Source organism: Mobula hypostoma, chromosome 9 (genome assembly GCF_963921235.1).
Source record: "Mobula hypostoma chromosome 9, sMobHyp1.1, whole genome shotgun sequence".
NCBI classification, from domain to species: domain Eukaryota; kingdom Metazoa; phylum Chordata; class Chondrichthyes; order Myliobatiformes; family Myliobatidae; genus Mobula; species Mobula hypostoma.
The window spans coordinates 127,345,676-127,367,790 of record NC_086105.1 but is presented as its reverse complement, the minus strand read 5'-3'; the positions used below and the strand labels follow the sequence as shown (position 1 = coordinate 127,367,790).

Below are 22,115 nucleotides of genomic sequence, written 5' to 3'. Positions count from 1 at the left end.
TCAGGAGTTTGAAGAGATTTGGCATGTCATCAAAGACACTCAAAAACTTCTATAGTTGTACCATGGACAGCATTCTGACAGGCTACATCACTGTCTGGTATGGAGGGGCTACTGCACAGCACCGAAAGAAGCTGCAGAAGGTTGTAAATCTAATCAGCTCCATTTTGAGTATTAGCCTACAAAGTACCCAGGACATCTTTAGGGAGCGGTGTCTCAGAAAGGCAGTGTCCATTATTAAGAACCTCCAGCACCCAGGACATGCCCTTTTCTCACTGTTACCATCAGGTAGGAGATACAGAAGCCTGAAGACACACACTCAGTGATTTACGAACAGCTTCTTCCCCTCTGCCATCCGATTCTTAAATGGACATTGAATCTTTGGACACTACCTCACTTTTTTTTAATATACAGTATTTCTGTTTTTGCATTTTTTTAAAATCTATTCAATATACGTAAGTGATTTACTTGTTTATTATTTTTTAATTTTATGTATTATTATTATTTTCTCTGTTAGATTATGTATTGCATTAAACTGCTGCTGCTAGGTTGACAAATTTCACATCTCATGTCGGTGATAATGACCTGATGCTGCTTCTGACCACATGGGTTTCCTCCGGGTGCTCCGGTTTCCTCCCACAGCTCAAAGACATACCGGTTAGAGGATTAATTGGTCATTGTAAATTGTCCTATGATTAGGCTAGGGTTAAATTGGTGAGTTGCTAGGCAGTGTGGCTCGAAGGGCAGAAAGGGCCTACTCCATGCTGTATCTCAAATAAATAAAATTATTATCTCCCTTCAAGAAATCTTGCAATTACTTCTTTTACCATCTCTTTCCTAAGACAAAAAATCCCTGTCTTAACATTTGCAGTTTAGGCAAGTGTTCTAAATCTAGGTATCAGGTGATTCACGAAATATGACCGAACATTATGTCTAATAATTATATGATTTCTGATTTCTCTTTACACTTGTGGGTAAATAAGATGCCTAGCAATCATTCTTTCCTAAAATTTGCACCGATTTGGCACCAGATCACATTCTCGAGTGTACAGGTGGCTGTTGGTGCCAAAGCTCTTGGTCTTTGCATTGCGAAATGGTATTGGATTTCTAGTGGTTAGCTGAACAAGCACTTAGTTTCAAACATTTGCATATTGAATGACTCCTCGTGCCACTGTCCTGAAATTCCTTTGTACATTCTTGCACCGAGGGAAAAATGTTTTATTTGAAATGTTTATTGTAAATTTATGACATAGGAGGGGACCATAATTTCAAGGTGAGTGAAATACAAGGCAAATGTCAGCAGAAAGGGCAGCAGGCTGAGGGTAGCAGACACCAACAGAATCAACAAACTCATTCGTAAGGCCAGTGATGTTGTGGGGATGGAACTGGACTCTCTGACGGTGGTGTCTGAAAAGAGGATGCTGTCCAAGTTGCATGCCATCTTGATCAATGTCTCCCATCCACTACATAATGTACTGGGTGGGCACAGGAGTACATTCAGCCAGAGACTCATTCCTCCGAGATGCAGCACAGAGCGTCATAGGAAGTCATTCCTGCCTGTGGCCATCAAACTTTACAACTCCTCCCTTGGAGGGTCAGACACCCTGAGCCAATAGGCTGGTCCTGGACTTATTTCATAATTTACATATTACTATTTAACTATTTATGGTTCTATTACTATTTATTATTTATGGTGCAACTGTAAGGAAAACCAATTTCCCCTGGGATCAATGAAGTATGACTATGACTATGACTATGGTTATAAGTTTTTGACATAGAGTGGTGAGCGTGTGGAATGCCCTGCCAGGGGTGGTGGTAGGGATGCATACAAAAGAGAAGTGAACTTGAGTGAAATATAAGGTATAATTTGTCTTGTTTGGGTAAACAAGGACAGGATGTTTTCTCTTGAAAGGGAATTAACAACAAGGGGTCACTTTAAAAATAAGAGATCACTTGTTTAAGACAGAGCTAAGACTATTCTCTCAGTGGGCTATGTGTCCTTGGAACTCTTTTTCTTAAAGGTCATTGGAAGCTGCGTCTGAATGTTTTTAAGGCAAAGCTACAGTGAAACTTTACTAATCAGGCCCACTTGGCATTTTAGTGGTGCTGGGCTGGCAAATTTTGCTAACTGTTGGATATTAGTCCTATTAGTACAACAATACACTTTTATTTCAACCTTTGTTTGGATGTTACAGAGTGGTGCAATATTTTTACCAATGAGCCTGATGAGTTTAAGAGGGTCATCCAACAGCACTAAACATATACATTTATTTGTGTCCAGAGGAGCAAACCAGAAAATGATGCTTTTTTATAACAGGCGCAGATCGTCTCAAACTTGCCTTTGGGCCACTGCAGGTGTTATATCTAAAAATCATTATTATAAATCTTGAATGTACTTCTGATATTTAATAATACAGCTGATACAGCCCTCATTCCCATCACCAGCTATGGAAAAACTACCAAACTCAGCAATGTTCTAAAAACTTAGCCAAAATGAGCATGTACTACAGACATTTTGCCATATGCTGCCTTATTCATTTAAATAATTTATTTAATATTATGTGAGAATAAACATGAGATGGACAATCCAAGATGCAATAACTTGTCTCCTGCCTCTCTGGTGTATCTCCCACAGTACACAAGGTCAGTAACATCTTCTAATCCTGATCTGTATGATTACTGACCAGTTCCTGACAGCATTTTCTGAACAGGGAGTTTATAAATAAATTGTTGCCTTGGTATAAAATGGTAGACTGATTATATGTTTTGATAAGGTGGTATACATCTTATGCAAATTAAACTGTAACAAATAACCAGCTATAGAACAATTAACAGACGGTATTTTGTTTAACAAAACAGTAGAATTACAATCCATCCCTACTGTATTGATGGATTTTGACTGTCAGCATCAGAGTATTTGGGAAAGCATGTATGTTTTCAACTCAGTAAAAGGATGTATTTTTGTGAGAAAGTAAACCATTTGTATACATGCACAATCTCCTTAGCAAATGTCCCAGCCATAAGCAGGTTGAATAGCTGAAATAGTAAATACAAGAGATTCTGCAGATGCTGGAAATCAGAGCAACACACACACACACACACACAAGAGAGCCGATTAACGGGAATAAATGCAGGAATGGGAACGGCGAGATTACCCTGAGAGCTGGCATAGATTTGATGTGCCGAAAGGCAATAGACAACAGGTACAAGAGTAGGCCATTCGGCCCTTCGAGCCAGCACCGCCATTCAATGTGATCATGGCTGATCATCCACAATCAGTATCCGGTTCCTGCCTTATCCCCATAACCTTTGATTCTGCTATCTTTAAGAGCTCTATCCATCTCTTTCTTGAAAGCATCCAGAGACTTGGCCTCCACAGCCTTCTGGGGCAGAGCATTCCATATATCCGCCACTCTCTCGGTGAAACAGTTTTTCCTCAACTCCGTTCTAAATGGCCTACCCCTTATTCTTAAACTGTGGCCTCTGGTTCTGGACTCACCCATTAGCAGGAACATGCTTCCTGCCTCCAGCGTGTCCAATCCCTTAATAATCTTATATGTTTCAATAAGATCCCTTCTCAGCCTTCTAAATTCCAGAGTATACAAGCCCAGTCGCTCCAATCTTTATACATATGACAGTCCCGCCATCCCGGGAATTAACCTTGTGAACCTACGCTGCACTCCCTCAATAGCAAGAATGTCCTTCCTCAAATTTGGAGACCAAAACTGCACACAGTACTCCGGGTGTGGTCTCACCAGGGCCCTGTACAGCTGCAGAAGGACCTCTTTGCTCTTATACTCAATTCCCCTTGTTATGAACGCCAACATGCCATTAGCTTTCTTCACAGCCTGCTGTACTTGCATGCTTGCTTTCAGTCACTGATGTACAAGAACACCTAGATCTCCCTTTTCCTAACTTGACTCCATTTAGATAATAATCTGCCTTCCCGTTCTTACCACCAAAGTGGATAACCTCACATTTATCCACATTAAACTGCATCTGCCCACTCACCCAGCCTGTCCAAGTCACCCTGCATTCTCCTAACATCCTCCTCATATTTCACACTGCCACCCAGCTTTGTGTCATCGGCAAATTTGCTAATGTTACTTCTAATTCCCTCATCTAAATCATTAATATATATTATAAACAGCTGCGGTCCCAGCACTGAACCCTGCGGTACCCCACTGGTCACCACCTGCAATTCCGAAAGGGACCCGTTAATCGCTACTCTTTGTTTTCTGTCAGCCAGCCAATTTTCAATCCATGTCAGTACTCTGCCCCCAATACCATGTGCCCTAATTTTGCCCACTAATCTCCTATGTGAGACTTTATCAAAGGCTTTCTGAAAGTCCTGGTACACTACATCCACTGGCTCTCCCTTGTCCATTTTTATAGTTACATCCTCAAAAAATTCCAGAAGATTAGTCAAGCACGATTTCCCCTTCGTAAATCCATGCTGACTCGGACCAATGCTGTTACAGCTATCCAGATGTGTCATCATTTCTTTTATAATTGACTCCAGCATCTTTCCTGCCACCGACGTCAGGCTAACCAATCTATAATTCCCTGTTTTCTCTCTTCCTCCCTTCTTGAAGAGAGGGACAACATTAGCCACTCTCCAATCCACAGGAACTGATCCTGAATCTATAGAACATTGGAAAATGAATACCAATGCTTCCACGATTTCTAAAGCCACCTCCTTGAGTACCCTGGGATGCAGACCATCAGGTCCCGGGGACTTAGCAGCCTTCAGACCCAACAGCCTATCCAACAGCATTTCCTGCCTAATATAAATTTCCTTCAATTCATCCATTACCCTAGGTCCTTTGGCCACTATTACATGTGGGAGATTGTTTGTGTCTTCCCTAGTGAAGACAGATCCAAAGTACCTGTTCAACTCGTCTGCCATTTCCTTGTTCCCCATAATAAATTCACCCGTTTCTGTCTTCAAGGGCCCAATTTTGGTCTTAACTATTTTTTTTTCCTTTTCACAAACCTGAAGAAGCTTTTATTATTCTCGTTTATATTCTTGGCTAGTTTACCTTCGTACCTCAGTTTTTCTCCACGTATTGCCTTTTTAGTTACCTTCTGTTGCTCTTTAAAAGTTTCCCAATCCTCCGGCTTCCCACTCGTCTTTGCTATGTTATACTTCTTCTCTTTTATTTTTATACTGTCCGTTGCTTCCCTTATCAGCCTTATCTCCCCTTACTCCTCTTAGGATCTTTCTTCCTCTTTGGAACGAACTGATCCTGCACTTTCCGCATTATTCCCAGAAACACTTGCCATTGCTGTTCCACTGTCATCCCTTCTAGGGTGTTGTTCCATTGAACTTTGGCCAGCTCCTCCCTCATAGCACCTGTGCCTTGAAGCCATGAAAAATTCTCCATAAGGTCTACTACCCGGCAATTGGTTTAAGGAAGTTACTTGGCAAAAAATGCTGGTTTTGAAAATGAGTATTTCAGCTGCTCAACACAAAATGCGGGAGGAACTCACCAGGTCAGGTAGCACCTGTTGAGGGGAATAAACAGTTGAAATTTTGAGCCAAGACCCTTCATCAGGACTGGAAAGAAAGAGGACTGAAACCAGAATAAGAAGTGGGAGGGAGGGGAAGGGAAGAAACACCTTCCGCACCCTTCCTTTCCAGTCCTGATGAAGCACCACGAGCTGAAACTTGGAATTTTATTCCCCTCCTTAGACGCTGTCTGACCTGCTGAGTTTCTCCAGCATTCTGTTTGAGCAGCTGAAATATTCATTTTCAAAACCAGCATTTTACCAATTAACTTTCTTAACTCAATTCTCAGATGTTAGAACATATGGCACATTTTTCATGGTTTCAAGGCAAAGGCCTTTAGGCATGTCAAATCAATGTCAGCTCTCAGGGCAATCCCATCATTCCCATTCCTGCGTTTATTCCTTATAACTGGTTCTCTCGTGTTCAACTCCACAAAGATTTGCCTGCCAATCACCTGCACCTGGGGTAACCTAAGGAAGGATTAAAATTAGTTAGAGGTAACCTGATGTACTTAATGACAAACTGCGATCTTGTGATTCATTACAATTACTGAATGATTTCCTGATGGAGTAGAATAATTGGTATGCAGAATATTCATTTCATTAGGATTTGGAAGGAGACTCCACCCATGCAGCCCCTGAGCTCAGAGTTAAACCCAGCTTGCTAGAGTTGAGATACATCAACATCTTCTGTTAGAAAAGGTAATCTTTTTGTGAAAGGAACATGCAAGCTTGATGCTGGAACGGGAAAGGCCAATGACAGTGTTTACACTACAAAATGGAGACAGGTCTTCCTTACATTCTAATCCAGGGTTTTCCAACTGTAAGGAACTACCTGTTAAATAGAAAGGCACATGGAGCAAAGAGCATTGTAAACTTGTGTGGAAAATCTGTGCAAAAACAACTTACTGTAAGTGGGTTAAATGGAGGAGAGTGGCAAAATACTTCTGGATAATTATCCATTAAAATTTTGATGTGTTGTGCATTCAGACAGCTCTTCTGCACACCACTGTTGTAACACTTGGTTATTTGAGTTACTGTTGTCTTCCTTCAGCTTAAACCGGTCTGGCCCATTCTCCTATGACCTCTCTCACTAACAAGGCATTTTCACCCACAGAACTGCTGCTCACTGGATGCTTTTTGTTTCTTGAACCATCCTCTGTAAACACTAGAGACTGTTGTGTGTGAAAATCCCAGGAGATCAGCAGTTTTTGAAATACTCAGATCACCCCGTCTAAACAACAAATGAATCTCTTGACCATGCCCGCATGTTTTTACACACTAAGGGGCTGACACGATTGGCTGATTAAATATTTGCATTAGCAAGTTGAACAGCTGTATCCAATAAAGTGGCCAGTGAGTATAGATTCCTTTAGCGCCACATGATGGATATTTTTTACCATGTTGTTAAGAATTTGGTCCTGACGTAGGGTCTTAACCCAAGACTTCCACAATTCCTCTCTCCCCTACAGTTGTTGCTTAACCCTCCGAGTTTCTCCAGCAAACAAGAGACAAGCTGCAGGTGCTGGAAATCCTACCAACACACACAAGATGCTGGAGGAACTCAGCAGGTCAGGAAGTATCTATGGAAAAGAGTACAGTTGACATTTTGGGCTGAAAGCCTTCGGCAAGACTGGAGAGAAGAGGCTGAGGAGTAGATTTGAAAGGTGGGGGGGAAGGGAGAGTGAAACACCAGATGATAAATGAAACTTGGAAGGGGAGAGGTTAAGCAAAGAGCTAGGAAGCTGATTGGTGAAAGAGACTGAAAAGAAAGCCATAGACGAAAGAAAAAAGTGGGGGGGGGGGAGGAGCACCAGAGGGAAGTGATGGGCGAGCAGGGAGACAACATGAGAGAGGGAAAAGGAGATGGGAAATGGTGAAGGCATTACTGGACGTTTGAGAAATCGATGTTCATGCCATCAGGTTGGAGGCTACCCAAACGGAATATAAAGTGTTGCTCCTCCAGCCTAAGTGTGGCCTTATCATGACAGTAGAGGAGGCCATGGATGGACATATCGGAATGGGAATGGAAAGTGAAATTAAAATCGATGACCACTGGGAGATCCCGTTTGCTCTGGCAGATGGAGCGTAGGTGAATTCCCTCCTGGCACTTATCCTTGCAAGCAGAACAAGTGCTACCCGTGCCCCTACATCTCCTCCCTCACTACCATTCAGCGTCCCAAACCGTCCTTCCAGGTGAGGCGATACTTCACCTGTGAGTCTGTTGGGGTCATATATTGTGTTCAATGCTCCCAGTGTGGCCTCCTGTATATCGGTGAGACCCAATGTAGATTGGGAGACCGGTTCGCCGAGCATCTACTTCTTTACCCTAGATGCTGCCTGGCCTGCTGACTTCCTCCAGCAGTTTCTTTGTTTACTCCATATTCCAGCAACTGCAATCTCTTGTGTCTCCTGTCTCAATTTATTAAAAATTAACCTGGGGAAGGCTTAAAGTTAGCTGGAGGCACATAATGCACTTAGAAATTATATTCCTGTGATTCATTACAAATGCTGATTGATTTCTTATTGACAGAATGGATAAAAATATTGGTGCTTTGAATTTTATTAGAAAAATAATCCCAGTAATTACAACATTAAGTCACCTGCATTGGTGCACTTTCACTTTATAAAATACAATAACCAGTACTTTTTCTTGGCATTTTTATACAGGAAGTAATAGGTATTAAGGGAAAATAATTTTTTTCACTAGCTGGTTCTTTATTTTCCAGAGCAATTTGTCTGCTTGTCATAGAAATCCACACGCCTCTAATATTGGTCCATGGCATAAAAAAGGTTGGGAATGCAGACATCCCACCTCTCCCGGAAGTTCCGGGAGTCTCCCGCATATTAATAGTGGCTCCCTGATGCCTGCAAATTATATACAATATCACGGAAATCAATTTTTTTCAGAGCAAGCAAGAGAAAGCAAGAGAGAGCGCGTGCACAAGAGAGAGAGAGCGAGAGCAAGCAAGCGAGCGAGCGAGAGTGAAAGCAAGCAAGCGAGAGCGCGCCATGGCAGAGTGTTCCAAAAAAAATATAAAACGTACGTCACCCCAGACTACACTAAAGTGTACCCCTGACTAATAGGGTCAAAAATAATGACAGTGTTGCTCGCTGCACTGTTTGCAACAATGACTTTTCTATTGCCCATGGTGGGTTAAGACTGTAAAAGACGTGTTGAGGTGAGTTTAACAGGTGTCATTTGTTCATTAGCATAGCTAACGTTATTTAAACTAGCTGGCTGGCTGCTAAGGAGCTACTCTAATGCAGTAATCCCACCTCTCCCGGAAGTTCCAGGAGTCTCCCGCAAATTGATGGTGCTGCCTCCCTGAAATGAGTTTTTGCAAGGTGGGATGTCTGGGAATGTCTGTTGTAGAGCTTGGCCCATGTATGTCATGTTGATTCCAGATTACCAACCAAACAATGAATATCTGTCTTGGAGAGTTTCATAGAATTATCAAAATTTAATGGTACAGTCCTTGGCTTACTGTTCTCATGCTGGATGTTAGAGGAATGTAGAACAATAGCAGCCAGACTTGACAAAAGCTCGGTTTCACTCCCCATAGGAAGACAGGGAGTGATGAAGCAGGCGTTTGATGTGCCAGCCTTTATCACACAGGGCAATGAGTATAGGAGTGGCTTGAGTTGCAGGGAGAGTGGGGCTGGCTTGTTATTCATTGTTTTGAGTGCGGGAGGCTGAGGGGTCACCTTTTGAACAGAAAGGGTGAATGCACACAGTCTTTTTCCTGGAATAAGACGGCATAGGCTTAAGGTGAGAAGGGAAAGATTTTAAAAGGGACCTGAGGATCACCTTCATGTAGAGGGTGATGTGTGTGTGGAATTAGCTACCAGAGGAAGCATTCGAGGCAGGTACAGTGGAAGACATTTGGACTGGTGGGAGGGAAGATGAATCACAGGTGACATATATGTAGTTTGATAATAAATTTACTTTAAATTTGAGGGGGAATAAACATGGACAAATAGACATCATGGTTAGTATGGATGAGTAGAACCAAAGGGCCTCTTTCCATACTGTATTATTCTATGACTTAGTCAAATGATTATCAGTTCCTGGTTAGGAAGAAAATCATATTTGACTTATTCACATTAATGTATTTTATAATTTTTTTGTTTTTTTAGGTAATATATTTATTATTTTACAAACTTTAGGTGCTTAAATCTTTCATGATCAATTGTTTGAATTATTAGACATTTAAAAACATTGACATTTCACTGTTCTGACGAAGGGTCTCGGCCTGAAACGTCGACTGCACCTCTTCCTACAGATGCTGCTTGGCCTGCTGCATTCACCAGCAACTTTGATGTGTGTTGCTTGAATTTCCAGCATCTGCAGAATTCCTGTTGTTGACATTTCACTGTTAGTTTTGACAAGGGTGATGTTGTGCCTCAGCTCTACCTTCCATTACGTAGTCTTCATTCCCAAATACCTAAGCGTGGTGAGTCAGACAGATACCTTCAAAAATCTAGACTTGATTACTTTACCCCCAAGTCTTCATGCTATTTTATTTGGACACCTATTGAAATGCTCTTTGTCGTTAATGATGTTTATGTCTTTCTTTGCCATCCTGGTCTCGATGTGGTTTCTTGTGCCCTTCTGCATTGTTCATGTGTTCAAGATGCTGAAGTGTGCGGCTATTCACAATGTCAAATGATTGAATAAGGTGACCAGACCATAAAATGTGATCAAGCTGAATAAATTGAAATGTCAAGTAGTATTACCACAGAGCAGCCTTGAGTGACACTGAGTTGTGGAAGGTCTCAAGACTCGCATTACCCAATGAAGCTCTTTTCGAAAAAAAATCGTTCTAGATTGCTTTTGTATAATTCATTTGTTCAAAAATGTTTTCATCAGTGACTTATTTTAAATTCATTTTTATGGAAATATTTTTTAAACAAAATGTTAGCCAGTTATGCAAATCTTTCAAAATATATTAGTAAAATTGTATGTCACTTAGTTCTCCAGAGAAAAGATATTCAGATCAATTATGAAATTGGAATAACCTGTATCAATTATTGAAGGAAAAGTATGTACTGAGAAAATCATCTTTGACTCTCTTGTGGCTGAAATGTTCATTTATATGAGGGTAATGGTTTCTTACATTTCTAAGATATTACTGCGGGGAACAAATTAATGAGAGGTGTTATGGAATAACAAATTAAGTTATTGTCAAACTGTTGCTGATTTTGGACCAGCGCTGGCTAGAGTATTCATCGCTCTAGTTACCTGCTTCCTCCCACCTCTGGCACTAATGACCATTTGAGTCATAGATACAGCACAAAAACAGACTCTGCAGCTCATCAACCACACATTTACATTAATTCTACATTAATCCTTGTATCTTATTTTCCACATATACTTCTCAATATACTCCCCCTGCACAGATTCTACCATTCACTCACACACACGGGCACAGATTTACCACTCACACACACACACGGGCTTAGATTTACCACTCACACACACACACGGGCTTAGATTTACCACTCACTCACACACGGACAGATTTACCACTCACACACACACGGGCATAGATTTACCACTCACTCACACACACGGACAGATTTACCACTCACACACACACGGGGACAGATTTACCACTCACTCACACACACGGGCATAGATTTACCACTCACTCACACACACGGACAGATTTACCACTCACACACACACGGGGACAGATTTACCACTCACTCACACACACGGATAGATTTACCACTCACTTAGCACACGGACAGATTTACCACTCACTCACACACACACGGGGACAGATTTACCACTCACACACACACACGGGCTTAGATTTACCACTCACTCACACACGGACAGATTTACCACTCACACACACACGGGGACAGATTTACCACTCACTCACACACACGGACAGATTTACCACTCACTCACACACACGGACAGATTTACCACTCACACACACACGGGGACAGATTTAACACTCACTCACACATGGGGACACATTTACCACTCACTCACACACCGGGACAGATTTACCACTCACACACACACGGACAGATTTACCACTCACACACACACGGGGACAGATTTACCACTCACACACACACACGGGCTTAGATTTACCACTCACTCACACACGGACAGATTTACCACTCACACACACACGGGGACAGATTTACCACTCACTCACACACACGGACAGATTTACCACTCACTCACACACACGGACAGATTTACCACTCACACACACACGGGGACAGATTTAACACTCACTCACACATGGGGACACATTTACCACTCACTCACACACCGGGACAGATTTACCACTCACACACACACCGGGACAGATTTACCACTCACTCACACACACGGACAGATTTACCACTCACTCACACACACGGGCACAGATTTACCACTCACTCACACACACACACCGGGACAGATTTACCACTCACACACACACGGGGACAGATTTACCACTCACTCACACACACGGGCATAGATTTACCACTCACTCACACACACGGACAGATTTACCACTCACACACACACGGGGACAGATTTACCACTCACTCACACACACGGGCATAGATTTACCATTCACACACACACACGGGCTTAGATTTACCACTCACTCACACACACGGACAGATTTACCACTCACACACACACGGGGACAGATTTACCACTCACTCACACACACACGGACAGATTTACCACTCACTCACACACACACGGACAGATTTACCACTCACTCACACACACGGGCATAGATTTACCATTCACACACACACACGGGCTTAGATTTACCACTCACTCACACACACGGACAGATTTACCACTCACACACACACGGGGACAGATTTACCACTCACTCACACACACACGGACAGATTTACCACTCACTCACACACACGGACAGATTTACCACTCACACACACGGACAGATTTACCACTCACTCACACATGGGGACAGATTTAACACTCACACACACACGGGGACACATTTACCACTCACACACACCGGGACAAATTTAACACTCACACACACACCGGGACAGATTTAGCACTCACACACACAGCGGGACAGATTTAGCACTCACACACACAGCGGGACAGATTTAACACTCACTCACACACCGGGACAGATTTAACACTCACACACACACCGGGACAGATTTACCACTCACTCACACACCAGGACAGATTTAACACACACACACACACACACACCGGAACAGATTTACCACTCACTCACACATGGGGACACATTTACCACTCATTCACACATCGGGACAGATTTAACACTCAGACACACACACCGGGACAGATTTACCACTCACTCACACACCAGGACAGATTTAACACTCACTCACACATGGGGACACATTTACCACTCACTCACACATCGGGACAGATTTAACACTCACACACACACCGGGACACATTTACCACTCACTCACACATCGGGACAGATTTAACACTCACTCACACACTTGGACAGATTTACCACTCACTCACACACAGGGACAGATTTACCAATCACTCACACACGGGAACAGATTTAACACTCACACACACACCAGGACAGATTTACCACTCACTCACACACGGGAACAGATTTACCACTCACTCACACACCGGGACAGATTTACCACTCACACACACACACCGGGACAGATTTAACACTCACACACACACCGGGACAGATTTAACACTCACACACACACCAGGACAGATTTACCACTCACTCACACATGGGGACACATTTACCACTCACTCACACATCGGGACAGATTTAACACTCAGACACACACACCGGGACAGATTTACCACTCACTCACACACCAGGACAGATTTACCACTCACTCACACACCGGGACAGATTTAACACACACACACCGGGGACAGATTTACCACTCACTCACACACCAGGACAGATTTAACACACACACACACACCGGGACAGATTTAACACACACACACACTGGGACAGATTTACCACTCACTCACACACGGGAACAGATTTACCACTCACTCACACACAGGAACAGATTTACCACTCACACACACACGGAGACAGATTTACCACTCACTCACACACTGGAACAGATTTACCACTCACTCACACACAGGAACAGATTTACCACTCACACACACACGGAGACAGATTTACCACTCACTCACACACCAGGACAGATTTACCACTCACTCACACATGGGGACTCATTTACCACTCACTCACACACCGGGACAGATTTAACACTCACTCACACACCGGGACAGATTTAACAATCACTCACACACCAGGACAGATTTACCACTCACTCACACACCGGGACGGATTTAACACTCACACACACACCAGGACAGATTTAACACACACACACACCGGGACCGATTTACCACTCACTCACACATGGGGACAGATTTACCACTCATTCACACATCGGGACAGATTTACCACTCAGACACACACACCGGGACAGATTTAACACTCAGACACACACACCGGGACAGATTTACCACTCACTCACACACCAGGACAGATTTAACACTCACTCACACATGGGGACACATTTACCACTCACTCACACACCGGGACAGATTTAACACTCACACACACACCGGGACAGATTTACCACTCACTCACACACGGGAACAGATTTACCACTCACTCACACACCGGGACAGATTTACCACTCACACACACACCGGGACAGATTTAACACTCACTCACACACGGGAACAGATTTACCACTCACTCACACACCGGGACAGATTTACCACTCACTCACACACGGGAACAGATTTACCACTCACTCACACACCGGGACAGATTTAACACTCACTCACACACCGGTACAGATTTAACACTCACTCACACACGGGAACAGATTTACCACTCACTCACACACCGGGACAGATTTACCACTCACTCACACACTGGGACAGATTTAACACTCACACACACACCAGGACAGATTTAACACTCACTCACACACCGGGACAGATTTACCACTCACACGCACACGGACAGATTTACCACTCACTCACACACTGGAATAGATTTACCACTCACACACACAGGGGGACAGATTTAACACTCAGACGCACACGGACAGATTTACCACTCACACACACACGGGGACAGATTTACTACACACACACACACGGACAGATTTACCACTCACTCACACACTGGAATAGATTTACCACTCACACGCACAGGGGGACAGATTTAACACTCACTCACACATGGGCACAGATTTAACACTCACTCAAACACGGGAACAGATTTACCAATCACACACACACGAGCACAGATTTACCACTCACTCACACACCGGGACAGATTTACCACTCACTCACACACCGGGACAGATTTAACACACACACACACACCGGGACAGATTTAACACTCACACACACACCAGGACAGATTTAACACACACACACACTGGTACAGATTTACCACTCACTCACACACACACACACACACACACGGACAGATTTACCACTCACTCACACACCGGAACAGATTTACCACTCACTCACACACGGGCACAGATTTACCACTCACACACACATGGGCACAGATTTACCACTCACACACACAGGGGGACAGATTTAACACTCACTCACACACGGGCACATTTAACACTTATTCACACACACGGATAGATTTACCACTCACACGCACATGGGCACAGATTTAACACTCACTCACACACGGGGACAGATTTAACACACACACACACACGGGGACACATTTACCACTCACTCACACACGGGCACAGATTTACCACTCACACACACACGGGGGCAGATTTAACACTCACTCACACACGGGCACAGATTTAACACTCACTCACACACACGGATAGATTTACTGCTCACACACACACGGGGACAGATTTAATACTCACACACACACACACACACACAGACGGGGACAGATTTAACACTCACTCACACATGGGGACAGATTTAACACTCACTCACACACGGGTACAGATTTAATACTCACACACACACACACTCGGGGACAGATTTAACACTCACACACACGCGGGGACAAATTTACCACTCACTCACACGCCGGGACAGATTTAACACTCACACACACACGGGGACAGATTTAACACTCACTTACATACAGGGACAGATTTACCACTCACTCACACATGGGGACAGATTTAACACTCACTCACACACTGGGACAGATTTAACACACGCACGGGGACAGATTTAATACTCACACACACACGGGGACAGATTTAACACTCACACACACATGGGGACAGATTTAACACACACATGGGGACAGATTTACCACACACACACGGAGACAGATTTACCACTCACTCACACACGGGCACAGATTTAACACTCACTCACACATGGGGATAGATTTAACAATCACTCACACATGGGAACAGACTTACAGCAGCTAACTCACAAGTCTTTCAGATGTGGGAGGAAACCAGACATCAAGAGAACACTTACATAATCACCGGAGAAACATGCAAACTCTGCACAGACAACACCCGGAAACGCGATCGAACCCAGGCCTCTGGAACTGGTTATTAGCTGCATAGCCTTGCTGGCCTTTTCTTTCACTGCTGTGTTATTATTTGACTCAGAAGTTAAAACACCACTCTCCTGCTTTTTTGGACAACACAAAATGCTGGAGGAATTAAGAAAGTTTGGCAGCATCTATGGAGGGGAATAAACAGTAGCATTTTGGGTTGAGACCATTCCTGAGGACTGGAAAGGCAGGAGACAGAAAGCCAGAATAGCCAGGGAAAGGAGTACAAGCTAGCAAGTGATAGGTGAGGGGTAGCTAGGTGGATGGAGTGTCGGGGGGGGGGGCAAGAAAGTATGAAACTGTGAGCAGATAGGTAGAAGAGGTAAAGTGTTCTCCTGGTATTTCTTTTCCATGTTATCTATAAAAATAAAGCTGGCTAGCCTGCTCTTCTTAAGGGTTAATGCAGGGGATGTGAAAAGCACATCCTCTCACAATGTTGCTAAATCAGAGATGTGACCCTGGCACATTTGGTGAGCTTTCTGCTCTGCCATAGGCATGGAAGTTGAACACCAACCTGTGAATTTTGCTTCAATTCCAGACTAAGACAGGGGAAAGGTTTTCCAAAGCAATGCTGCTCTTCTTTTGCACTTAAAAGCAGCAATATACAAGAATAATTTGACCAAATATTCCCTTTGAACTTGGACATAAATTAGATCATTTACTTAATATTAAATTTCTAGGGCTTGTTGTTATAGTTTGTTTGTAACATCACAATATAGCTGTGGCTTGTAGCAGCTGGCAGCGACAAACTTGGCCACATTGGGGAATTTCAAGAGCTTTCCCCAAGGTCCCAGTGCACTGACTTGTCAGCTCTGAGGCTTGCCGCACTCTTTTGAAAAGATCAAGGGGAAATACTGTGGTGGGAAAGAAAGTGCCAGCTCACCCAGCAAAGAGCTGTGTAAATCTGTGTAGATTTAGTGCTTATAAAAGTATTCTTCGCTGATTCCGTTGGCTCTTTGGAACAACATATCAGTTTCCATATTGCCTTCATTCAGAGGAATCCAGTAGAGTACAGTGGTAAGTAATCATAATTTGAGAGACTAGTTGTAAAATATATAAACACCCTTCAAAATTCCTTGCATGGCTGATATGCAAGCTGATCATTATGGAACACTTTGACATGAGGGTGCTTGCTAAAAGAAGCTGAAGAAAGAAGTGAAATGCATCTAAAAAAATGTTTTGCATGTACATTGAAACATACAGTGAAGTGCATTGTTTGAGTCAAATCAAATCAGTGAGGATTGTGCTGGGCAGCCCGCAATTGTCACTATGGTTCTGGTGCCTACACAGGACTGAAAGAAGCTGCAGAGGGTTGGAAATTTAGTCGGCTCCATCTTGGGCACTAGCCCGCAAGGTACCCAGGATATCTTCAGGGAGCAGTATCTCAAATAGGCAACGTCCATTATTAAGGACCTCCAGCACCCAGGGCATGCCCTTTCCTCACTGTTACCATCAAGTAGGAGGTACAGAAGCCTGAAGGCACACACTCAGCGATTTAGGAACAGCTTGTTCCCCTCTGCCATCCATTTCCTAAATGGACATTGAACCTGTGAACACTACCTCACTTTTTTATTATATATTATTTCTGTTTTTTGCACAATTTAAAATCTATTTAATTTACATATACTGTAACTGATTTTCTTATTTATCTATTATTATTTTTTTCCTTCTTCTATATTATATACTGCATTGAACTGCTGCTGCTACATTAACAAATTTCTCGACGCGTGCTGGTGATAATAAACCAGATTCTGATTCTGATTCAGAACTCACTAACCCTAACCCATACATCTTTGGAATGTGGGAGGAAGTGAGAGTAAAGCCACATAATAAATGGGGAGAATGCATAATCTGCTTACAGACAGTGGTGGGATTTGAACCCTGATCTTACAGCTGGCTGTTGTAAGGTGTTGTGCTAACCACTACACTACGATGGCAAACTCAAGCCCCAAGCTTCCCAGTAATATTAATACATCTTAATACATGGATTTTTTTTTTTGGCTCTGTTCCAGGTGTGAAGGCTGTCTTCTCTGGCCATTACCATCGGAACGCCGGTGGCAAGTTTAATAACCTGGATATGGTAGTGACTTCGGCCATAGGCTGTCAGCTGGGACCGGACAAGCATGGTGTGCGGGTGGTAGCAGTGACAGAGAACCACGTCCATCACAAATACATCAGTCTGGATGAACTCAGTGATGTTACAGTGAACGAGGTGATCTCCCACCATAGTGAAGAAAACGTTCCAAACCTCCACCGACACTGAATAGTGGTGAGAATGGGCAGTTGAGGACCATCAGTGGATAAATTTAAACATCTGCTGAAGTTTGTTGATTTACTTTAAGATGTTATAAAGTCAGAGCTTCCATAGTGCAAATCTACCAAATTGTTTTACTATATTTTTTTAGACAGATGACTGTTATTTTAAGCAGTTATGGGTATAATTTTCAGGCTCTTTGTGGCTCTATTTTTGCTAGTGACTGTGTCATCGCTGTCAGCTGTCATCACTTGAATTCATGATGTATACTTGGCTCTCTATACAGTCTGTCACACTCTGAAGTGTCGCAAATAATAAAAGAAATATAAGCAAGAAAAGCCAAAAATACAGCTTAATTAGTAAAAGTGGTAGTAAGGATTTGGTGTTCATTGTTAGGTAATCAATTAAAAAAAATTACAGCAATTTTCTTCTGACACAAGGCACGATTTCACATGTGGTACAATTTAATGATCACTTCAGAGGCTTGCCATTGGACAGAATCTCAGGCAGACACTTGGGTATGTGTCCAACCAGAGTGTTAATTGGATGTCGCTGTGGTAACAAGGCAGCTTGAGCCCATTGTTACTTTCATTACAGTCTGGTTATAAATGCAAAAAAACCCCTGAAGTTTTTATACTCCCCCATAATTCGGAAAACAGTTCCACACATGGGAAATGTTTTGGGGTCGGTATCAGCACAAACTCAATGCTATTGTGTGCGGTCTGTTGTTTCCAATGTAATCAGACTGGTAGGTTTCTGGACACTGACTGCAAAATTGTTGCTGTATCAATGAGCTTGTGAGGACAACAATAACGGTTATTACTCTACTGCGGCATTGAGAGTGTATCACGTGATCCGAGAAGTCATCTTCAAGACAGCATGTCGATAAATACAACACAAAGGAAAAAGCTTTATCTGGTCATTATCAGACTTCTCTTTGAGGGCATTTTTGCTTTGCAGTTTCTATACAGTAGCTGCATGTTTCGTGAATGACAACAGTGTGGACACCTCTGCGATCGTGGAGGAATCAGATCAGTGTAACCATGACATTTCTATAACTCTTCACAACAGCGATTCTGTCTTTAGTTCAGCTGAATTATACAAAATAGCAAAGTGTAAGTCAATTTCACAAGAAATAGAACAATTTCTGGAGGAATGCTGGTTGCATCTGTGGAGGCAAAAGGATGGTGTTTCGGGCCAGGACTCTGCATCTGGTCCTTCATACCCGTATTCACTGCTTGAGACACTGAGCTGCTCCAGCAATTTGCAGATGCTGGAATCTGGAGCAAGACACAATCTCTCGTGTCACCACTTAAATTTCCCAATGCGCTATTATGGGACCATAAGATACAGGAGCAGAATTAGGACATTTGGCCCATCAGGTCTGCATCTCCATTTCATCATGGCTGATCCATTTTCCCTCTCACGCCCAATCTCCTGCCTTCTCCCTGTAACCCTTCATGCCCTGATTAATCAAGAATCTGTCAACCTCTGCCTTAAATATACCCAATGACCTGGCCTGTGGCAACGAATTCCACAGATTCACCACTTACCATGTTGTGATCTCTCCAGTACGTACTCATAATTTCCATTACTTTAACTCCCAGCATGGATCATAGATGTGTAAGTAACACTGCTTGATCATTTAATCAGACAAGTGGAGTGGGTATCAGTATTGGAAGAATCCAAGTATTCTGATACTTCAACATGGAAACGCTAGCTTTAGAAATTTATGCCTGATAACATTTGAGAAATAATATTAAAAAATCACAAGACTTTATTGAAGTTAGTGTAGCGCAACAGCCCAAAACTAATTTTTACATGCTTTCTTAAGCTTAGCATATGCTGTCAGTAGAAATGGATTCAAGTTTTAAGCCAGCATATTATATATAATACATGCTTGGAATTCTATTTACATGAGAAATAGAGCCTGAACTAGGCCATCTGGTCCTTTTGGGCATGCTACACCTTTTATCAAGTACATGTCTGATTTTTTTAACCTTATCACCATCCTCATAACCCTCAATGTTTAAAAAGTCTCAATTTCTGTTTTGAATGAGTTCATTGTCTAGAATTCTCAAAGTCTATCTTAAGATTCACTGCAACACACACAAAAGGGTGGTGGAACGCTGCAGGTGAATCAGCATCTATGAAAATGAATAAAGCATCAACATTTCGGGCCAAGGACTGGAAAGGATGGGGGAAGATGCCAGAATAAATAGGTTGGTGGAAGGGAACGAGGACTCTCTAGAAGGTGATAGGTAATACCAGATGGGTGGGAAAGGTGAAGGGCTGGAGAAGGAGGAATCTGATAGGAGGGGAAAGTGGACCATAGGAGAAAGTGAAGACAGAGAGGCACCAAGGTGAAGAGGTAAGAAATCAGAGTGTGGAATAGAAGAAGAGGGAAGGGAGTAGGGGAAAAGATTATCAGAAGGAGAAAATGATGTTCAGGCCATCAAGTTGGAGGCTACCTACATGGAATATGAGGTTTACTCCTCCATTCTGAGAGTGGCAAGGCAGGAGGCCCATGGAGCGACATGTTGGAATGCGACTGGGGGTAGGAATTAAAATGGTTGGCGACCAGAAACTTCCACTTTCAGCAGATGGAGCAGGAGTGCATGACGAAACATTTCTCCAGTTTATTTTGGGTCTCACTAATTTAGGGGCAACTGCATCAGGAGCACTGGATACTTTAGATAACCCCAACAGGTTCGGAGGTGGAGTGTTCCCCCACCGGGGAGGGCTGCTTGGGGCCCTGAATGGAGGTAAGGGAGGAGACAAGGTAGTTCTGTTGCTTGCAGGGATACGTGCCAGATGGGAAATTAATGGAGAGGGCTGAATGGACAAGGGCATCACAGAGGGCATGATCGCTGTGGAAAGTGGCAGTGGGGGACATAGGGAGATAAAGATGTGATTGGTGGTAGGATCCCATTGAAGATGGCGGAAGTTGCAGAGAATGATTTGTTGGATGGTAGGTGAGGACAAGAGGAACTCTATCACTGCTAAGACGGCGGGAAGATGGGGTGAGCGCGGATGTCTGGGAAATGGAGGAGATGTGGGTGACGACACCATCAAAGGTGGAGGAAGGAAGACCCCGTTCTTTAAGGAAAGCCTCATCCTGGGGATAGATACGGCAGCGACAAAGGAACTGAGGAAAGGGAATAGTGTTTTTACAGGAGACAGGGCGGGAAGAACTATAGTCAAGATAACTGTGGGAATGGTAGGTTTATAAAAGATGTCGAAAGACCGTTTGACTCCAGAATTGGAGGAAGAGAGATCAAGAAAGGGGAGAAACAGACCAAGTGAATTTAAGGGCAGGGTGGAATATGGAGGCAAAGTTGATGAAATTGACGAGCTCAGCATGGGTGCATGAAGCAGCATCAATGCAGACATCAATGTAGCACAGGAAGAGTTGAGGAGCATGACCAGGGAAGGCTTGAAGCAATGACTGTTCTATGTAGCCAACGAAAAGGCAGGCATAGCTGCGGCCCATCTAAGATTCACCGCCTTCAACTTGAAGAAATTTCTCTTCAGGTCAGTCCTTTTATTTTGAGACTCTGGTCCCTGGCCGTGGAGCCCTTAGCCAGGGGAAAGGTGTAGACTCATAGCCCCTGCTATGCTACCCTGTACTGAGCTATCTTGTAATAGAGGCCAACAAGACAAATCATTGATATAGATCATAAATAACCGCAAAATCACATCCACAAATCACTGTGGTACCATACTTGTCACAACCTGCCAGTCTGAGAAAGTCAGCCCACCAAGATTAT

General features: G+C 43.3%; 1 protein-coding gene across 1 annotated transcript in view; it reads left to right on the top strand.

Moving 5' to 3' along the window:
• Window positions 1–21,777, top strand: part of cpped1 (calcineurin-like phosphoesterase domain containing 1) — a 241,961-nt gene extending 220,184 nt beyond the window's left edge. The window contains exon 4 of the mRNA XM_063059096.1: window positions 18,104–21,777. Coding sequence (XP_062915166.1) covers window positions 18,104–18,354 — 251 coding nt within the window. The 3' untranslated portion in view covers window positions 18,355–21,777. The remainder of the gene's footprint in view (window positions 1–18,103) is intronic.
• The last annotated feature ends 338 nt before the right edge of the window (window positions 21,778–22,115 follow it).